At 36.7% G+C, this 22,022-nt stretch overlaps 1 protein-coding gene across 1 annotated transcript in view; it reads right to left on the reverse strand.

Annotated features, from left to right (window-relative positions):
- ZFHX4 (zinc finger homeobox 4) overlaps positions 1 to 22,022 on the reverse strand; it is a 198,983-nt gene that overhangs the window by 25,128 nt on the left and 151,833 nt on the right. The window contains exon 5 of the mRNA XM_040995516.1: positions 9,306 to 9,374. Coding sequence (XP_040851450.1) covers positions 9,306 to 9,374 — 69 coding nt within the window. The remainder of the gene's footprint in view (positions 1 to 9,305; positions 9,375 to 22,022) is intronic.

Raw genomic sequence — 22,022 nt, forward strand, 5'->3', positions numbered from 1 at the left:
ACTCTTCTATTTGCTTTTGATAAGCAGAGCTTTTATGCGGAGAACATGATACAATTAACCCTTCAATAACCATACAAAACGCTGCTATGGACGTTTTTAAGTGTCAAGCATTAACTGAAAATTACACACTGAATAAAATTTTCGTTGCAAATGCTATAGTGATTGAAAGGGGGGAATCGTGGCCCTCTCCACACCCCATGTTTTATTAATAACATTCTGACAGCAGAATGAAATATCCACTGTCATATGTAGCAGCTGAGCACAAAAAAAAAATCTATTTAGTGCCTCGCCTGTCAGCCATGCTCTACAACTGTGTGAGCATGAAAACAGCAGAGGGGGACTGTTCTGTGCTCCATAGGAAACTCCCAAAAATTAAAGGGAAAACAAGGACATCTAATGCATTCAAAACAAGAGTTCATTTCAACTGTGAGTAGCCAAAGGCATCACACAAATCCATTTATGATATTTTAACACTTTCCCTCCTCCAAAAGCAGGTAGGAAGCTCAGATGGCATAGCCCAGCAATTCAAACCACCACTCAGAATGCCTGCTCTAGACCCAGCTGTTCCGCTTCCAACTGAGCTTTTTGGCAGTGCTTTCTGGGAGACAGCAAGTCATGGTTTAATGGTTTGAGCTCCTGCCACCTACAAAGAGTGTGTCGATGTAGTTCTGTGCCCATGGCTCCTGCCTGGCCCAGCCTTAACTGTTAGGTGAATTGGGGAGTAAACTAGCACACACACACACACACACACACAGGAAGAATCTCTCTCTCTTTCTCTCTCTGCCTTTCAGGTAGGTGAAAACAAACATTTAAACCATTTGTAGAAAACTGGAAAAAAAAAAAGCATTAATGCTTCTGACTCTTTCATCCGTGATAACCACCGACAAAACACAGGCTCCATCCTCCAAAGACAAAGCCAGCATGGTGGATACAGTGGCCCAGCTGTGGCAGGAAGGCTGGAAGGCAGAGAGCAGGACTGGCGGATGCTGTGTCCCGGCAAGCCCGCACGTGTGGAGTGACATCCAGCCTTGTGCTGGCAACCTGCACAGCAATGGAAATGACTTTTCAGCTCCTCCTAGGGAGGAGACACAGGATTTCTCGGAATAGCACTGTGAGCCTTTCCCTCACAGCTGGGAAAGAAAGTGTCAGAGTGCTACTGAGTATCTTTATCTGGAGAGGACATAAAATTATAAGGACTGTCGCAACTCACATTAATAAAAAAATGGCGTGTCAAGAAGAAGAAAAAGAAAATTATGAAGGCACTAAGAGAAAAGCTACAGTATAATCTGGGTCTCATCAGATTTTGCAGGGTCCTCATCTTCATTTTTCTGGTATGTGTTTTAAAGTGTGAGAGAAATTCCCAGACATGGTCTTCTATACATCACTGTTGTGTCTGACCTCAGCATGACCCTGCTAACAGTTTGAGAAATCTGAATGTGAACAAAGAGGCTGTGTCAGCAGCAGGGAAATACTGTGGGATAGACTCTCCCCACCAACTTAATCGCAAACAGCAGTTCTGAGGCCATAACTTTGCCCAGCTCCTCCAAGCCACAACTCATAACCTTTAGTGCTGGATTTCCCTGCAATGCCCCAGCTTCCCCAATTCTCCACCCCCTCTCTTAAGGTTCTCCCTTTGAAGTAGGCAGGCAATTAGCTCTGATGCTCAAGCAATTCAGATCTGCTTTGTGGTTTGGAAGGTGAAAGCTGTTTATTACAGGTAGGCTTTTTTTGGAGCCCTAAATAATGTGCAAATTTCGAATCATGCAAAAACATCATCACAAGGTAACTTACACACACCATAAAGTTTCATGCAAGTCCGAATCAAAGGTCGTTTTGATTCTCAACGAGAGTTTTAAAAATAAAGTTGAAATTCCTTATATGAATTGACTTTAAAGTCAAGAGTATTAATGTGGAGAAACCACTTTAGAAAACCTGTCATTTAGGACTTGGGGTTATGAGAGGGACTGCCTACATGCTAGTTTTCAAGTACTACATTGCCTGTGTTGTAAAACACCAAAATAAATGACATGTTAAGTGGGATATCTCTGTGTGTGTGTATAAAAATTAAATATAGGAAGGGACATTTTAGTTAAAACTGAAGGAAATGCATTACATATAATCCTAAAATAAAAAGTGATTCTTGCTTTCATCAATCTCTTTACTACTACATAACATGTTGTTAAAAGCGAACATTGATATTTCATAACACTATTGAAGTCGTTGCACATTTATTTTTAATTATTCTTTTGCTTAATGGACTATACAAAAATATCTCTATTTATAGCTTAAATTTCATTTGTATGTACTTGAGTTCAAAATTAAGGCCCATCAGAATGTGCTATTATCTAGGCAAATAATACACTTTCTTTTAAAAAATAAAAGGTGGGGCTCGGCCCGGTGGCGCAAGTGGTTAAGGTCCTCGCCTTGTACGCCCGGGATCCCATATGGGCGCAGGTTCTAATCCCAGCAGCCCTGCTTCCTTTCCAGCTCCCTGCCTGTGGCCCGGGAAAGCAGTCGAGGATGGCCCAAAGCTTTGGGACCCTGCACCCGCGTGGGAGACCCAAAAGAGTCTCCTGGCTTTGGATCGGCATAGCATGGGCCATTGCGCTCACTTGGGGAGTGAATCATTGGACGGAAGATGTTCCTCTGTCTCTCCTCTCTGTATATCCGCCTTTCTAATAAAAAAATAAATCTTTAAAAAAATAAAAGGTGACATAATGTTGCATTCTAATAGAAACATGGTATAATTAACTTCCCTTAATACTTTCTAGAAAACTATTTATTTATTTATTCTTAATTTTTAATTTTCATTTGAAAGCAAAGTTACAGAAAAAAAAAAAAGAGTGAGAGAGAGATTTTAGTCTCCTGGTTCGCTTCCCAAATGTTTGCAGCAGCTGGTGGGAGCTGGGATGATCTGAATCCAGGAGCCAGGGTCCCCCTCAAGGACTTCTATTGGGTACAGTGACCCAAGCACTTGGGCCAACTTCCACTGTCCTCCAAGGCCACTAGCAGGGAGCTGAATTGAAAAAGGAGCAACTGGTACTTGAGCTGGCACCTCTATGGGATAGGGCACTGTAGGTGGAGTCTTAACTTGCTATGCTATGACTGTGGCCCCTGCATTTTTTTTTAAAAAGACTTATTTAGCTGTTTCTTTGAAAGACAAAGCTAGAGAGAGAGAGAGACAGAAAAGATAGAAAAAGAGATCTCTCACTTACTGGTTCACTTGCTTACACAGCTACAACAGCTAGGTCAGGTGGAACCTAGGAGCCTGCAACTCCATCTGGGTCTTTGTGATGGATGGCAGGGGCTCAGCGCTTGGGCTATCCTCGGCTGTTTTCCCAGGCACCTCATCAAGGAGGGGTAACAGAAGTGGAGAAACTGGGACTCAAAAAATCTCCCATACGGGGTGGCAGGGTTACATGCCGTGGCTTAACCCATTGCATCACGGCGACAGCCCAGCCCCAACAACTCTAACATATCTGAAATGACCATCTTGGGAGCTACTCTGCATATATGTTAATATATTTAAGGCAAGTTTTTCAAGCTCTATTTATTTATTATTGGAAAGTCAGATATACAGAGAGAAAGAGAGACAGAGAAGATCTTCTGTCTGCTGATCTTTACCAGTTTATCATATAAGATTAAAATTTTTAAGCAAATGTATTCAGTAAATCTCTCTGGGTTCTGTTCCTATCTCCAGTTCCTGACTCCAGCATCCCACCAACACTGATCCTGGTAGGCAATGGTGATAGAGAAAGTAATTAGTTTCTTGTCCACCTACATGCAGCAGCAGCATTATACTCCTGACTGCTGCCCTGGCCGTTGTGGGTCTTTGCAGAGTGAACCAGTGGCTAAGAGGGTTTTCTCTCTTTTGCATCTCTCTCTAACCTTGCAAATAAAAAAAAAATGCAAGTAAATATTAACTATATTAACATTACTAGTACTCCAACTATTTCTGTATGCAAAAAAATGTTTTTGAACTTCAAACTAAGATTAGTATTTCTGGAATACATTTTGTTTTGCCTCATTTTCTCCATCTATATTGACATCAAACAACTTGTTTGGGAAATCTCTGTAAACTACCAACTTTCCCTAATAGATAATTCTTTCCAGCCAGTCATCTTATCTTACTCATCTTTGTGCCAAAGAGCACCTGGAACAATATCTAAAATACAAAACTATGTCAAAAATTCGGTGGAAATGGAATTAAAAGGTAAGTTCATTTTGATGCAAAATATTTTCAATCCATACATGATAATTTTATAGCCCAAATTTTCCACAAATTTTTTGAAGGCCCCTCATATAGTAGACAGATAATGTGTGTTAGTTCACGCATGCAATTGAACTTAGAAAAAAGAATAAGGGCCCGGAGGCATGGCCTAGCGGCTAAAGTCCTTGCCTTGAACGCACCGGGATCACATAAGGACGCCGGTTCTAGTCCTGGCAGCTCCACTTCCCATCCAACTCCCTGCTTGTGGCCCAGGAAAGCAGTTGAGGATGACTTGAGGCTTTGGGACCCTGCGCCCGTGAGGGGGACCCGGAGGCGGTTCCTGGCTCCCGGCTTTGGATAGGTGTAGCACCGGCCATTGTGCTCACTTGAGGAGTGAATCATCGGATGGAAGATCTTCCTGTCTATCTCTTCTCCTCTCTGTATATCTGACTTTGTAATAAAAATAAATAAATCTTTACAAAAAAAAAAGAAAGAAAATAAGAATAAGAACCAATAGTATATACTCCATTCTAAAAACCTTAATAAAATTTATAACAGTATTTTTGTTTGGCTAGTCTGGTTTGGATTTTTGCTGAATTTTTTCTTTTAAATTATATCCGTTATTAATCTTTGTCAGTGTGATTTCTATTCACACCAGTTGGTCTTCTACAAGTCTCCGTCTCCAATGACTTCTATGTTGTGAAATGCAATAGTAACTCCTCTGTCTGCATCTTAGTGCCTTTACTCAAAAGATGTTCCTCTACCTTCTTTAAAAAAAAAAAAGTAAAGCTCCCGATTTCACTGCATCAGATTATCTTAACTTTATCCAACTTCTCCAAAAATTCCCTCTTGTTCACTCTGCTAAACATGTAAGTACCTCAAATATCTCATTCAGAAGTATGCCTTTGGATTTTATAAGTCAGGTTGAATATCTATGAGTCATATTAAACATATTCCCAAACCAAAGCTTATTCCTCCTCCCTCCACCCTGCTCGATACACCTCACTCCAGTTTTCTCCTTTTTAACCTTGTGGTTATGGTGTCACCAACCATCACAACGAAGGATCTGCTTTAGCTTCCGTTTCATATGCATTTTATCCATCAGCAAGAATTAATCTCATTCTTTACATTCATGTAGTTCCCCTTGATCTCCGGTCTGTATTCCTAAACTGGTCTCTTAATTAGTGATGAGTTACAAAAGTAGTATCTTCATATAATTAATTCTGGGAAACTAATGAAAGTCAAGCCATTTTCTTGCTTGAATTCAGTTACAATTTACTAACTTCGAGAGTCATAAACCAAGACAATGAAATCAAGGAGATATAGATTGAGGAGAAGGTAGACAAATTATTCCTGTTTGTGGATGGCATGGTTCTTTTGATAGAGTAACCAACAGACTCCTCAAAGTAACTCTTGAAACTCAAGAGAATTCAGCACAGTTACAGTATCTAAAAACATGCAGTATACAGAATCAACACAAAAAATTCAACAGAATTCATTTATGCTAATAATGTTCTGGCTGAGAAAGACCTTATAAGATCAATCTCATTCAAAATAGATAAATTAATTAAATATCTTGAAACAGATTTAGCCAAAGATATAAATGACCTGTACAATGAAACTTACAAAACATATATAAAACAAATAGAAGATAAACCAGAAATAAAAAAATCTTCAGTGTTAATGGATAGTAAGAATTAATATCATCAACTGTCCGTACTACCTAGATATTTATAGATTTCAGGTGACCACAATGAAAATACCAAGGAACATATTTTCAGGTCTTAAAAAATCATCCTAAAATGCCACACGCCTGTAACCAAGAGTTTTGACAAATGAGCCAATCACTTCCTGGAGAAATAAGTCTCTTCAATAAGTGGTATTGGGAGAATTTATTCTCCACATGCAGATGTCTGAGAAAAGACTTTACACTCTATACAAAAATCAGCTCACAACGTTTTGAGGATCTAAACCTAAGACCAGAATTATTAAATTACTTGAGAAAGCCTAGAGGAAAATGTTGCAATACATTGGCATAAGCAAAGATTTCTTGGATAAGATCCTAGAAGAACACACAGCAGAAATAGACAAATGTGCCTACATCAAGCTAAAGTACTGCACACTAAAGTAAACCACCAGCAAAGTGAAGAGGCAAATGACAGATGGGTAAAATATTTGCAAAGTAAGCATTTAATAAATTATTAATATCCAGAATATGTAGTGAGTTCAACACACTCAACAACCAAAAAGCAATTCAATTAAGAAATGGGTAAAAGGCGTGAACAGGAACTGTTCATAAGATTGAATATAAATGGCCAACAGGTACATGAAAAAATTATCAGAATCACTAGGAAAATGTTAATAAAAACCAACTGTAATCTAGTCAGATTGGCTACCATCACCTCCTTCCCCACATTGCCACCTGGCCCTCCTCCTACCCCCTTCCCCAAAAAGAATACTGTCAAGGATGTGGAGGAAAAGATACCACATTATATTATTCCGAGTAGGAATATATTCTGGAACAACCACCTGAAAAACAGTGTACAAATTCCTCAGAAAGATAAATATAGATCTTCCATATGACCTAGCTTATGATTTTTTTTGAAATACTATCTAAACTGAAGGAGTTCATCTGTCTTCTTTGAAATGTATGCCTATCAGTCCCTGAATCCTAGAAGAAACTCTATAAGATTTTACTAAATCTGATGACCCTATTTGTATTATTTGATCAACCAGATCCATGACATGATGTTATCAGCTGAGCTGGATCTCAGAGGTACTAAGATAAAAATGTATCTGTTTTCATGTATAAAACATTAAAGAGGGCCCATATGGGTATTGGTTCATATTCCGACTGCTCTGTTTCCCTTCATACTCCCTGCTTGTAGCCTGGGAAAGCAGTCAAGGATGGCCCCAAACCTTGGGATTCTGCACCCACGTGAGAGACCCAGAAGAAGCTCCTGGGTTCAGATCTGCTCAGCTCCAGCTGTTGCAGCCACCTGGGGAGTGTTCGAGTGGATGGGAGATCCTTCTCTCTAACCTCCTTCTCTCTGTAAATCTGACTTTTCAATAAAACTAAATAAATCTTTAAAAATAACAGTAGTTTTAAAAAAGCAAAAAATGCTATTGTCAACAAGTACTCTTTTACTTTCGTAAAATGTCACACAATTTTTTGCAATATTATTTTCTTTCAAATCATTAATGTAATATTGTGATTAGCTTAAAGTGAAACAAGACTAGATTTATTCTTTTTTTATCTTAACTTTGTTCTCTGGTTTTCTAAGGGAAATTCACATACAAAATTTAAAAGTATTCATGAGACAAAGCTGAAATCAACTTTGAAGCTAAATTTTTAAAGAATATTCTGACTTTATGCTGGATTGATATCTTTGCTTGAAACAGTTTGGAATATTTCAGCACGAGTACAATCAAAATATTCCTACTCAGTATCAGAAATAATAAAAAAAATCCCTTTTGCATTCATGCTAGTTTGAATCCCAAACTTCATATAAAATATTTTATATTATATAAAATTATTTATTGCTTTCAAAATTTCTTCCCACCAAAATAAAATTGTCTGTTAATTCCTATTTTTGTGAACTTTTTGAGATAGCCTCATAAGTTAAAGTATAAATATAAGGAATTATTTGACAGGTGTTACTTTTCTTAGAGAAGCTAGATATCTACATGTAAAAAAAAAATGAAGACAGAAATTTTTACATACTCCAGAAAAATGACTGAAAATGGATCAGATTCTAAATATAATATACAAAATTATAAAACACCTGGATGATGGAATAGGAGGGAAAGCTAATTAATGCTTTTTCCATACCACACAAAAGGCATAATTAATTGACAAGCTGAATCTCATAAAAATCTGAAAAACAATGTCAGGGGAGTAAGATATTCCACAAACAGGGAGAAAAAAACCACAAAAGATGTATCTACAAAAGCACTTTTGTCCTAAACACACACACACACACCTTTTGTAACTCAACAATGAGAAAACAAACAACCCAATCAGAAAATGGGCTAAAGACCTTAAAGGCACTTTATCAAAGAAAGCATACTATTGACAACTGAACTTGTGAAAAGTTAAATGTCATTAAGGAACTGCAAATAAAAACAATAACGAAACACTACTACTCACTTATTAGAATAGCCAACATTTAAAAATGACAACATCAAATTCTGATGAGCATGTACAACAGCTAGAACTCTCATTGCTCATAGGAATGCAAAATGATATCATCACACTGGAACTCTCTGATAGTTTCTTCCAAAGCTAAACACCCTAGTTACACGTGATGCAGCAATTGTGCTCCTGGATCATTCTCCAAGGAAGATGTAACTTTATGTCCAAACCAAAAAAAAAAGAAGGAGAAAAACAAAAAAGGATATGGACATTAATTCTTCTAGAATCTTTCCTTATTATTGTCAAAACTGAGAAGCTACTAAGATTTTTCCTCAATTGGTGAATGGAAAAATTAACTTTTATACTTTCATACAATAGGATATTAGAGCTAAAAAGAAATGAGCTTTAAAATTGTGAAAAGGCACAGAAAAACTTTAATGCATATTACTGAGGAAAATAATTGTAACACAATGGCTACACATCGTATGGTTCCATTTACATAACATTCTAGGGAAAAGAAAAGAATGGTATTACAGGGGCAGTAAAGTATTTGTTATGGCCAGTAACAGGAAAAGGAAGAAAGGGAGAGATGCAGAAAAACCTTCACAAAAATAAAACTAGTCTGTATATTATAACGGTGGATACACATCATTATATTTTTGTACAGCCTATACAATGTACAGCCCTAACATATAAGCTAAGGTACTGTCCTTGAATAATAATGGAATAAAGGAATGATATTCCTTTCAGCTTCTCTGTGAACAGAAAAAAGACCTTAAAAACAGGCACTTTATATGTGCTACCAAATACGGAATTATTTTACTTTGTTTTTCACTCAGTTGTGTGAGGAATGATAATATCTTATTAGAGTTTCAGATAATATTTATTACAAATTATGAGAATAACAAGTGCAGTAATTTGGGACACAGCAAGACATTGAGAAAGAATAGACACATTTACCCGAGTTTGCTCTCAACTGCTGTTCTGCAAGATCATCCTCACAGGTCCTGGCAACCAGAGATGCAGTTTCTGCAGAGTATATCAGAGAGAAAGATCATCAGCACACCGTATCCTTTTCTTATGTCATCCAATACCACAAGAACCCAAAATATGGCTATGAGAAGAGCTAGATATTCTGTGGTGCTCAGCTGAGTGTCTAGCATTCCTTGCACTCCAGTCAACAGTGGTTGGCAAAATGACTCCAGGGAAAAATGAGTTAAACCTAATTCTTGATGGTCAGCAACACAAAACCAATTAAAAATATAGACAAAATCAAAAAGCACGGGAGGTCCATTCTGATCTTCCCTTCAAACTCTATGGCTAAAGCCTACATTAGATGATGATACACTGTAGTGAAAATGGCGTGTTATTTGAGTTTTGAAACATCCTTTTACTTCTTGACAAGGCACCCCCATCCCCCAACAAAGAGAAACTCATTGCCTTATAGCTGATGTCAAAGAGCAAAGGAAAGTTGAGGAACTTGGTGGGGAGACCTGGAGAACAAGTCCAGATCACCAGCAAACACATGTGTGTAATCTGTTACTCTTATTTGTGCTGGAGAGCAGAAGTTCCAACAATGTCCCAGCTGCTAAACTCAAACCCAAATAGAAGTCATGATTTTTTCACCTAATTAACTTCTTCCTTCTGTCCCCTTTTGTATTGGAAATCTATTAAAACCAACAAAAAGGAGACCTCAAAGGTAACCTCTAAAACTCCATTCTTGGTCAGCAACATGCTATCATGGGCTGTTGACACTGTTTCGCTGGATTCTCTGCCACAGTTCTATTTCCTTTTTCTTCATTCTTCCCTAACCATTTCAGTGGCCTCTACAACAATCTGCTTGCTTCAAATTCAAATCTATCTACTTACCCTAATGCTTCATAACAACTCAAGAATTATCTTTGTTTTAAATTGTTTTATTTATATAAGATGGAAAAAGTATGCATTTCTTACATTCAGATTTAAGAGTATAATGATCATCCCTCCAACTCCCTCCCTCTGACACTCCCATCCTCCCTTCTCATTTTTTAAAGTTTTAATTTAATTTTATAATGAATTTTTCAGTTGTTATATAATCAAAAGCTTAATACACCCAAGGTAAAAAAAAATAACAATAAATATTGGGTAGAAAATAGTGGGTAGAAGAACTTCTGTTCTTTAAGAGTATAAACAAGAGTTATAAGCAGTAATGCAATCTCAAAATGTTGGTTTCACTCACATACATTATGTTTTTTGTATTGTTTATATTATTTACCACAAACCAGGAAAAATATGATATCTGTCTTTTTATGACTGATTTATTTCACTAAGCATAATTGCTCCAGTTGCATTCATTTTGTTACAAGATAGGATTTCAATGTTTATGCCAGATTGGTATTCTACCATGTAGCTGTACCACATTTTATTATTTTAAAACATTTTAAATTTTAGTTTTCATTAGTTTATGACAGATCCAATGTGCTTTATAGATGTAATTTCATGGAACACAGAATCCTCAATACAAATTATTGCTCTACCACTTTCTAGTTTGTGGAGTTGGGCAAATTCTGCAAGCTCTCTGAGGCTCAATTTCCCCATTTGTAAAATGTACATCATGAACAACTGAAAGGGAAGACATTAAATTCAAACAATGCAGGGTTTTAGTGTGAGGCATGGTAGTAAAGCTGCCACTGGGGATCCGATATGGGAGTATGTGGCTCATGACCTGCAGCTTCTGCTTCTGTTCCAGCTTCCGGCTGAAGTAAACCCTAGGAGGCAGGAAGTGATGGCTCAAGTTCTGTGATCCCTGAAAATTGTGTGGAAGATTCCAACTGAGCTTGGACCAGATCTAACTGTTAATGGCATCAGGGACAAGAACCAATTAATAAATGATGCAATTCTCTTTCTGTCTTTCAAATATAATAACAGTAAATAAAACCTTGTAAAAAGTGGTTACACAAATTTTATCCTGACAAGGCTCATCATGCCTATCTAATATTTCTAGCAATTAGCATGTCCGGTTGATTCCAAAAGCTTTAACTAAACAAATAATTAACTTTGCAAATGGAAATACACACCAATACACTATTATTGCATTTACCAAATGTTTTTCTTGCTATGTTTCAAATCCTTGTCCTTTTGTAGTAATCTGTTTGAAAACAGCACAATCATAATAAACACCCAGTGCCAACACCACACATCCTTACACAGAAGAAAATCGTTACATCTTCTTGTAAAGATACCTTAAATTAGTGTTGAAAGGAAGAATTTATCCTCAGTCTTTGCTCATAAAACCAAGACTAACTACCAAGTAGGTCCCAGCCTTGAAGTGCATCCAACATGGCACTCAGTCAGCCCACCTTCTGCCCTTTGGCAACTCAGTATGTCTTTATACTTTGATGAGTGTTTTTTTTTTTTCCCTAACTTTGAAGGCCTTTCTGTTCTGTTAACTTCCTCCTGTTCCCTCCAAATGAAAAGAAAGTATGGACACTAAAGGCTAGCTTACACGGGTGTTTCAGCATTTATCCCGACACATTGTGATTAGGCTTTACATAATTAACATTCATTTCTCCAGTGAAATGTGACTTTCTGAATAACAGTCTTTCATTTACACAAATTCCAGCATAAGGACAGAATAAGACATATAAAAGTAACCTAAGACACTTTTATTCAGAATAGCCACATCTTATAGCCTGAAACAGATGAGTTTCAACATGAGAATTTTATAAAAGCTTGCCAGAGCCTCAGGACTCTAATTTAAAGCTCGGCTAATTATATGAAACACAGATAATAATCACTGTTACACATATAAATTTGTACATGTAAAATCACTTCCTGTTCTGCAGCAAAAATACAAAAATAATTTCTCAAAGCTTACCATTCCACACACACATTCACCCTCCCACCCATGAATACACACATACACACACTGCAGAGTATCATATATGCTGGTTCAAAATATGTATCAGTGATATGTCAGGGGAATTTGATCAAATGAATGCTACTCCTTCAAGATTAATAAAAATGAGACAAATATTGAGTTCCTAACTCTTTTGTATTCTGTGAAAAACTACCTATTTAGGCATGTTGATGTAATACCCATGACAGGATTAAGAGACCATTATTATTCCTTACAGTGCAAATGAGGAGGTTGAAGCTTAAAGAAGTTAAGGCAATTTGTCATGAAGTTAGAAACCAACAAGGCCTGGGATGAAACCCTTGTTTGTGCAGTGCAGAAGCTTGACATTTTTTGTGCAACTTCTTTTAATATCGCAGTATTTGAGACACTTGTTTTGTTTAGTTTTGTTTTGTTTAGTTTTGTTTTGTTTTGTTTCTGCTGTTAGGGAAGGCCAGAGAGTGAGAGACAGGGAGAAAAGCAGTACAAAATGTCAAAATCAAAAAATGTTACTTGATCCTATAAATTAGATAAGGTGGCATTTGGAGGGTGAGAGGCTGTGGGAATAATCCTTTAAGGGAATGTGGCTCAGTCGCACATAGGAGTCTTGATATAAACCTGATATTGCTGCTCTTGACATAAATGATATAAATATTTTGACAAAGGAACTTTTAAGTCATCAAATAAACTGATTAACTTAAGTTGTTCGGCCTGTATAAAGGAAATATTTAAAATCTAGCAAGCACACACAGTGTATGACAATATTTCACTGTAGTATTCACTCTATACTAACAAATCTCACTGCTGTTAACATAATCTTTTTGGCTGCTGACTTAATTAGGTTACTAATCTGGGTTTTCTGGCACCTGACCTTTCTTGCTTAAAATTATTTTAAAAATGCTATTGACTTAGTTTATCCAGTCTTTATTCTAAATCTTTTTAAATTATACCAAATGATTCCATTTTTGTTAACACAGTGTGGTTGCAATCAGTAGCAATTCCTGTGGAAGAGCCTATTGAGCATCACAATCCCCATCATGAACAACACCTTGCTGAATACTTACTTTTGCCAGGTACTGACTGACGCTCCCCGAATGCATGATGACCCTCCCAGTTAGTGACGCAGGGACAATTTGAGCCTAACTTTCATTTCTGAGATAGTTCCCTTAGTCACAATGATATACCAAATTACATCTTTTAAAGCCTACATGCTCCTTCTTTTGGATTCTCAGTTATTTTTAATGTGTATTTTTCTTACGGGGCCTGAATTTTGCCTGACATGCATTCCCTCAACGTAATTCAAATTGCACTATATTCATAGTCAAAAGCTTAGTGCCCACAGATTAAGCATATCTTTTCAGTATGAAAGTGTATGCTCTCAGATCTCTCTTACCTGGCACAGCCACACTCACCCAGAAGCCCGTCAGTCTCATGACTCCTTTTCCCCTATACTCTTAGTTGAATATTTACTCTAATAAGTAATCAATTTCAAGCACTTAGCCTTGGTTCAAACATCAAGTCTATGCAACAATTCTATTTTTTTCTCCTTGAAGAATTTTTAAAAATCTATAATCAGTATAAATCTCATGATCAGGGAAAGGTCTGGAGGTTTAACTTTCAACTCTATTCTCACACAAACTCTCTTTCTCTCATATATATGTGTGTGTGTGTGTGTGTATAACTAATTCTAAATTTAAGATTTGGGAAAAAGCATTTGTATTTAATAACAGTTTAATGACAACTGCAATTGTTAAAGTAATGGGTGAGGGTTGAGCATCATGGCACATCGAATATGGAAGGACAAATTCTATACTGGAGTGTCAGTTCGAGTCCCCCTTCCTTTGCTTCTAATCTGTCTTACTGCTAATTCACAGAGAGGCTGTACGTATGTCTCAGGTATTTGGGTTTTACCATTCATGTGGGAAACATGGATTGAATTCTTAGCTTCTAGCTTCAGCCTGCCATGCAGGCATTTAGATACATCCCTTTGTCTTGCTCTTTCTCACTCTGACTTTCAATAAATAAATATGCTGTGGATATTCTAGTTTCCATGTGTAACATTAGATAGTACAGCAGTAACCCCTTATACATGGGCTTAGCTTCCCAACTCTTATTACCCAGACTTATTCTCAATCAGCAAAGTATGTTAAGATATTCTGAGAGGAAGAACATATTCATTCCGCTTTAATTATTACATATTGTACCAATTGTTATATTATATTAGTATTGCTATCAACCTATTATTGTGCCTAATTTATCAATTAAACATGATCATAGGTATGCAAGGACCAGGATAAGTATAGTACATGAATAGCCTGGTCTTTTGCATGATTTCAAACATTCACTAGCAGTCCTGGAACATAATCTCAGTAGGTAAGGGTGATGTAAGCTCTTGGGCACACTCATATTTGCCACCAAAACTCTCACAGTTTACGCCTGCCAATAATTTGCTACAGCACTAAAAACTACAGTGTGTCACTATTCTTTGAAAATCTCTACTACAGAAACATGAACCACCAAAGAGAGGAAATATTAATTCAAATGATCTAAGGTAACAATAACCAGAAAGAAAATTATCTTCAACAGCCCTTGAAAACATTTTTAATTCTAAATTACATTCATCCATTAAGATTGATACTTTTAAAATTAGGGAATAAGAATAAATTTTAAAATTGAATTTTTGGTTGACGTAGTGCTGCAATGAGTTAAGCCACTACCTGTATGGCCATCACGCCCTGTGAGCAGCGATCAGAGTCCTGGCTGCTCAACTTCTAATCTAGCTCCCTACTTTTGTGCCTAGGAGAATAGGAGAGCTGTAGAAGACAGCCAAAGTAATTGGGCAAATGCTCCCCACATATGAGACGTAGGCAGAGTTTCTGGCCTCTGGCATTGGCCTGGCGCAGTCCTGGCAGACATTTGGAGAGTGAAAACAATGAATACAGAGTCTTCTTCTCTTTGTTCTCCTTTTTTCTGTCACTCTGTCTTTCAAAGAAATAAAACACTTTTAAAATAAAACCAAGTTTCAAATAAGCTTAATTTCACAATCCTTCCAGCTGCCACTCATTTCAGTCCCTCACCTTTCCACAGTATCTGGAAGGCTGGCTGACTATGGAAGGGTACGATAAAGTGTGACTGCAACAGAAGATATTTGCAGAACTCTAATTTCACAATAGTGTTACCAATTGTTGGAAAACTATCAGGTGCCAGGATAGTAAAAAGACATTTTCTTTCCTAATCCAGACAGTGATCTACTCTTGTGAAACTACTCTTATGGAATATATGAGATATCAAATCTCAAGAAAATTTATGTAATTTTTTCCAATTTTTTCCTTCTCCTTCAATGGAGAAGGAGTCTGAATGAATCCCAGGTTCCTGGGCTCTGTACATCCCCCTGAACAGTGTTGCTGCAGGCAACCCTCAGGACTCATGATCCTGGAGGGCTGAAAACTGAAATTTTTCCTCATAAGGCAACAATTCAAGCTCCTTCACAGCAAATCCATAATAACAAGATTAATATTTAAAGAGTACAGAACACTCAGGAGGTTCATGGAAATGAAATTAAAAAGACAAGCCTATTTCGGTGCAAAATATCTTTAATTCACACATAGTGTTTTATAACCTATTTTTCATGAACTATTTAAAGATTCTTTATATGAACAAATGCAGCATTGATTGCTGTCTAAGTTCACATTTTAATAAAGACCTGAGAACTTGTGTAGGAATTATAAAAGTGAAGTCAAGTGTTCAGATGAAAGATGTTTACAATTAAAGGTTGTTTCAGGTCCTGTCTCCCTCCTTTTCCTATGTGAATGCAAAGAGTTCTCTTCTAAGAAAGCTGAGCAACTCAGCAGGCGACCAGATTGTTTTGAGTAACCAAGCAACATCATCTTTGTTGACCTGCAATGCTTTGTCTTGAATTATTTCTTCCAGGCAGTAACAGATTGAAGTGTATTGGATGTCCGAGTGTCAATTATCTGAATGAGGCCAGGTTATAATTTTTTTTTTTATTATTTTCTGGAAAAGTAAAGCTCTTTTGCCCTGCCCTGTCTGATTTTACTCAGAAGTTATTTGTGTTTTACAAGGGAATGATTTCTCCTAGGGACTTCTGGACCACAATTGTGTGATTACTGCTTTCTGCTTGTTGAATCATCTATGACCTCAGCATAATGGGGCTGCAAAAGAACTTAATAAGTTCCGTTCTATCAGCTAGTTTCAATAAATTACTCATACATCTTCTTAATGCCTTAAATTTTAAAGTTTTCATACTGAAATATTTTTCTTAAGTTTACTAATTCCTGATGCATTTCTTCACATAAGTTTCTGTTTTATTTCTGAAGAATTGTCTGAACTTGCACATTCCAAATTTAAGCATAACATTTGTGTTCCCATCAGCTGTTTTCCCAGTCACCCTAAAGTGAAGTCCTTTGAGATTTGTGTCAATCTCTCTTTATGTTGTGTAGAATTTTATTGCAAGGTATACTGTGCTAATTTTGCTGGCTTGCTCAGAGGAAACACCTTTCGGTCAAAATCGGATCAGCATTCTACTGAGTAAGTACCTCCAGTCCGTTTCTTCATGCTGAGGGCTAGCCAATTATTTTGAGGTTTTGTGTTCTACAACATAGCCAGCTTTTTGTAAAAAGAATGAAAAAAATCTATTCTCTTTAAACTTTTTACATGTATAACACAGTATGATGGACTACAAATACAAGCAAAATAAGTAACACAATTCTAACTGAAACTTGACGTCCACTAATTAGTAACCCATCCTTTTCCTCTTCCCCCCAGTCCTTGGCAACCCCATTTTCGCTCTTTGATTCTATTCATTAGAACTTTCTGGATGTGCACTGCATGTAAGTGGAGTAAGACAATGTTTATCTTTTCATTCCTGGCCTGTTGTACTTAATATAGCATCCTCAATGTTCATACAGGTTGTCTTATAACTAGTTTTTAATCCACAAAAGATTTTAGTTTCTACTCCATGGTTATCAAATTTCCTGAACGTTCCAGGTTAGAAGCCTCACGATTTCTTTGGAAGGAAACGGTTATCCTTCCTGCTGTGTGTTTTAAAGCACTACTTCCTTTTTTCTCTCAGAGGCATCTTACAAGGGTATTATTTACTCTCAGGAAAGTTGCATTTTGTTGGTATAATTGTGTGATTATTTTTTTCTGTACAGCTTCTATATCTTGTCTTAAATTTCATCTCAATGAATTGATTAGTTAGAAGGACCTTCTCCTCTATAATCGCAGTACTTTTAATCGACTACAGGCACACAGTACAATCAACCTCTCAACTTTTTTAAAGTTTCATTTACTTATTATTTGAAATGTGGAATAAAAGGAAGAGGAAGAGGGGACGACAGAGACCTAGTGGGGAGGGTTGGAGCAGAGATCTTCCATCTGCTGGTTCTCTTCCTAAAAATACCTGCAGCAGCCAGTGCTTCACCAGGCAAACCTAAGGAGCTAGGAACTCCACATGATTCAACCACATGGCTGACAGCAACTCAAGTACTGGGTCATCATCTGCTGTCATCCAGAATCATGAGAAAGCAGCTAGATGTGAAGTGGTGGTGGGATGCTCCCAGGCAGTCTGTCTTGGGATGTGGGCACCTCCAGCAGGGATTTAACAAACTGTCCCGCAACATCTGCCCCAAACATTTTTTAATCATAAATTCATAATGCTCAATACTTTATCTTAATCATGTTCAGTAAATTAATTGGGCAAATTTGTTGAAACCGTCGTTATCTGCCCCCATGGATAACAAAACACAGTAATCCCTGTGTATAACAGTCTGGCTCAGTGGCACTCACTTATCCAAGCTATAGTGACAGAAAATGAACTTTGAAGATCTGGTAGTGATATACCTATATTTCAGCCTATATACCAGCCTTGTATTTCCTCTGCAAGAACATGGTCCTTATCTCTCCTAATCCAGACCTCAACCACATGCTCTGGTAAGATAAAAACTTGATCAGAAATTGCAATATTACAATACACAAATCTGTGAATGTGGCATGCTGCAAAAATTGGGTTTGACCAATGTTCCACATTATTCCTTAAACTGCAGCATCTAAATCATATGCCTACTGAACATACCTTAAAGCACAAAACTTATGTTATTTTTTCTTCAAAGCAGTTCAGTGCGAACCAAATACAGTATTTTAAAGGTTTCATAAGGTCAATATTAAGCAGGAAAGACATGAAATAAGGAATCCATTAAGGAACTTTGGACTCCATCTACATAGACTTAAACTGATGTATTAATGTGTTGGAGCCAGTTTCCTCATATGTAATATAGACATAAAATTATCCCTCTTTCTGTCACAACATTTAGTCATTAAAATGGTGAAATGTAAGTTATTGCTATCATTATCGTTGAATGATTATGCAAAACCAATTAATACATTCTTTGGACTATATTTTCTAAACATTTAATATCTAAATATGCTGGCATACAATGCCTCACCAATATATATGATGTGCCACATTTTAAAATTATATACGTGAGGAAATTTTTGCTTTTAACATGCAGACTTATTTACTTTGTAAATTACATAAGGCCATAAAATAAGATCTTCTGATGACTAAACCAATTCTTTTTACCAACACTATAATTGTTAAAATAAATTTACCATTAACCTAAGATTTCGAAAAGCTTTCAACAGTATATGTAAATAATCCTTGAGTTTTCACTGTTGGGAATTTTCTTCATCTCAACACATTAGAAAATGTCAAATTTATATGGTTGTATACCCATTATTATACTTGTGAGAACTGACCTAGGAAATTGTGAATATAAACATAAGTGAAATAAATGTGCAAAGGAAAAGTTAGTGAAAATGTGCACAGCCCCCAGCAAGGAAGATTAGAAAGGCTGAACAGGTGCCAAGAGTGAAGACATGTACTACTGGAACCTGCTTTGAATTTTCAAGACAATACTTATACATACCCATGAAATGTTTATTTAATAAATCATTGAATCATTCCTTAACGAGCAAACAGATTGATGAGAGTTGGCACATGGCATTCTTTGGACTATAATAGTGGTAAAAGGATTGTTCCTGAAAAATACCCAATTTATTTTCTACTTCGAATGCAAGTATTGGCACAGAGTCCCTAGGTCTTGGCAAAGTGAGAGCTTCATACAGGGATGCCATAATCATAGTTTCATCTATGGGATGCTGTACAAAAGATGGAATAGAGGAAGATAAATTTTGCTGCAAAAGAAAAGAAAAAAAACATGTTAAGAATGACAGAAACTGGAACATCTGTTGCAATTCAATCTATTGCTGCCTAGAGGAAATCTTGAAGCAAGGAAGAATAATGATTACAAAGGAGAGAAAAAAAAATAATGCCTGAAGAAAGTCACTGGAGTAAGAAAAAAGATCATGAGCTGTGGTTGGGACATGAACTTGAACAGAGATGTTAAGTGAGAATTTAAATGTATGAAACTAGATCTCGGAAGAGAAGTCTGAGCGGACTATACAAGGATGCAACATTAACTGACCTGTGGGCGAATAACATTCCTCAGGACTAACACATCTATCATCTATCTATCTATATCACAATGCTTTTGGTCCCAGAAATAAGAATAGATATATTATTTATCAGAATAATGAAAATGCAGTTGAAGCAAGCTGGGAAGGAAAGAAAGATATTGAACCAGTAATTTTGAACCCTAGTTTGAAATGTCCTACTTATGTATACAAGATTTAATTAGACAAAAGTGTGAGGGTGTATGTATGTGCATGCAAAGAGAGGCAGAGAGACAGAGAGGAGGGAAGAGAAAGACACAAACAGAAGAAAAAAAGAGAAAAGCCAACATATCAGTGAGGGTTTAATTGCTTGATACAAGATTGGATAAGACTACTGAAAGAACGTAGTTCCACATCACTAGACATTGTTAGATTTAATTTGTCATACATAAAGAGAACATTTGCAAAATGATGTTTTTTACCTAATGTATGTTGACTATGTGATATGTGCCATTAAGGCTTGTTTGTTTTCTATTTGTTCTAGAAAATTAAACAATGCAAAAAAAAAAAAAGGAATGTAGTCCACTCTTATACAGAGTATACCAAATCTGAGGACACCATGAGTATCCACCTCAGAAGAGATAAGAGTTTTATCATTTATAATATTTAAAACTGTCTTCATATGATGATGATGATGATAATAAAGCAGACTAACTTTTATTCTTTTTTTTTTTAATTCTCCATTGGAAGAAGTAGGAACACGGAGCAAAAAGGATCTGGGAAAACACATATGCACAAATAATGTAATTACAGGTTTGTTAAAGAATGGACTCTTGACTTCCTTAATCATAGCTTCTTTTGCATAGTGATGAACATGAACGATTCTCAAACTTGGACGTAAGAATGTAGAGGCCCTCAGAATTATGACAGTAACTGAAGAATCCAAAGGATAGTAAAAAGACGCCAAAGTGAAATTAAATAATACACAAAATTGCTGTGGTTTAAATATTATTTTGCTCCTAGGCTCATTCAGATATTTAATTCCCAAAGTCATAAGTTAATGGTAATGACTGGATAGACTTGAGTCAGCGGTGATGTTTGGGAGAAGGGTGTATGCAGGGGGCAGTTCTCATGAGAGGGCTGAGCAGTGAGGATGTATCAGATGAGCCATTCTATAATTCATGCCTCACTGTGTGATTTGCTCTCTGCTCACGTTTCCTGCTATCATTCACTACTCTTTCCCAGATCACGTGCTGAGAAGTTCTGAAACCATAAGCCAAACCAGACTTTCTTTCTTCATTAGTAGCCTGTCTTATGTACCTGGTCATACTACTGGAATGCAGACAATGAATTCAGAAAGTAGGCCCATTTGAGTAGCAGATAAAATATGCCTGTTGTCCTCTTTCCAATATGCAATGGCACCATTTTTCTTGAGTAAAGGTCTGGCTGGCACTATGAACCACATTTTCAATGCAGGTATCATGGAGGCTAAATGAGTATGAGTGATAAAACTATATCCACAAAGCTGAAAACTCTGCACAACAAAATATTTCCCTATTAGAATAGTTGTTTTATCACATCACCATTATACTATATTTCTCATATTGTAAAATTTGATCAAAAATAATATATATACACATATAAATGCATATAATAACACATGCATTGTAAGATTTGGGGATAGGAAATATAACAAAGATGTGTGCTGAATTGGAACTCTCTTCCTTAAAACTGAACATTTGCTGTCATGACTACCCAGATGCAGGATCTCAGAGCTGCTAATGTAAAAGTGAATACGGGCTCTGAAACTAGATTACAATGAACACCTTATAATAAAACCAAACAATAACGCTGAGAAAGAGCAAATATGTTAGCATTTTAAAATACAGAATATTACTAACAAATGCTATAGGAAAATGAGCTCTATTAAGAATGGCTATTAGTTCATGTGTAAGTACACAATGATGCAAAACAAATGAAAAACCTAGAAATATGACAATATCAAGAAAATTAAAAGGGCTGGTGCATTGGCTTAGTGGGTAAACTTCTGCCTGCAGTACTGGCATTCCATTTGGATGCCAATTTCCATTCGGACTGCTCTGCTTTCCACGCAGCAACATGCTGATGGCCTAAGAAGACAGAGCAATCGACCCAGGAGTTGGGCCCCAGACCTATGTGGGAGACTTGGATGAAACTTCTGGCTAACTTAGTCCTGGCTCAGCCCTGGCATTTATAGGCATCTGGGGAGTGAACCAGTAGATGGAACATCTCTCTATCACTCTTCTGTCTCTCCCTATAACTCTTTCAAATAAAATAAATAAATATTTTTT

This window comes from Ochotona curzoniae, unplaced genomic scaffold (genome assembly GCF_017591425.1).
Source record: "Ochotona curzoniae isolate NIBS_2020 unplaced genomic scaffold, NIBS_Ocur_1.0 contig_1071, whole genome shotgun sequence".
Lineage (NCBI taxonomy): Eukaryota > Metazoa > Chordata > Mammalia > Lagomorpha > Ochotonidae > Ochotona > Ochotona curzoniae.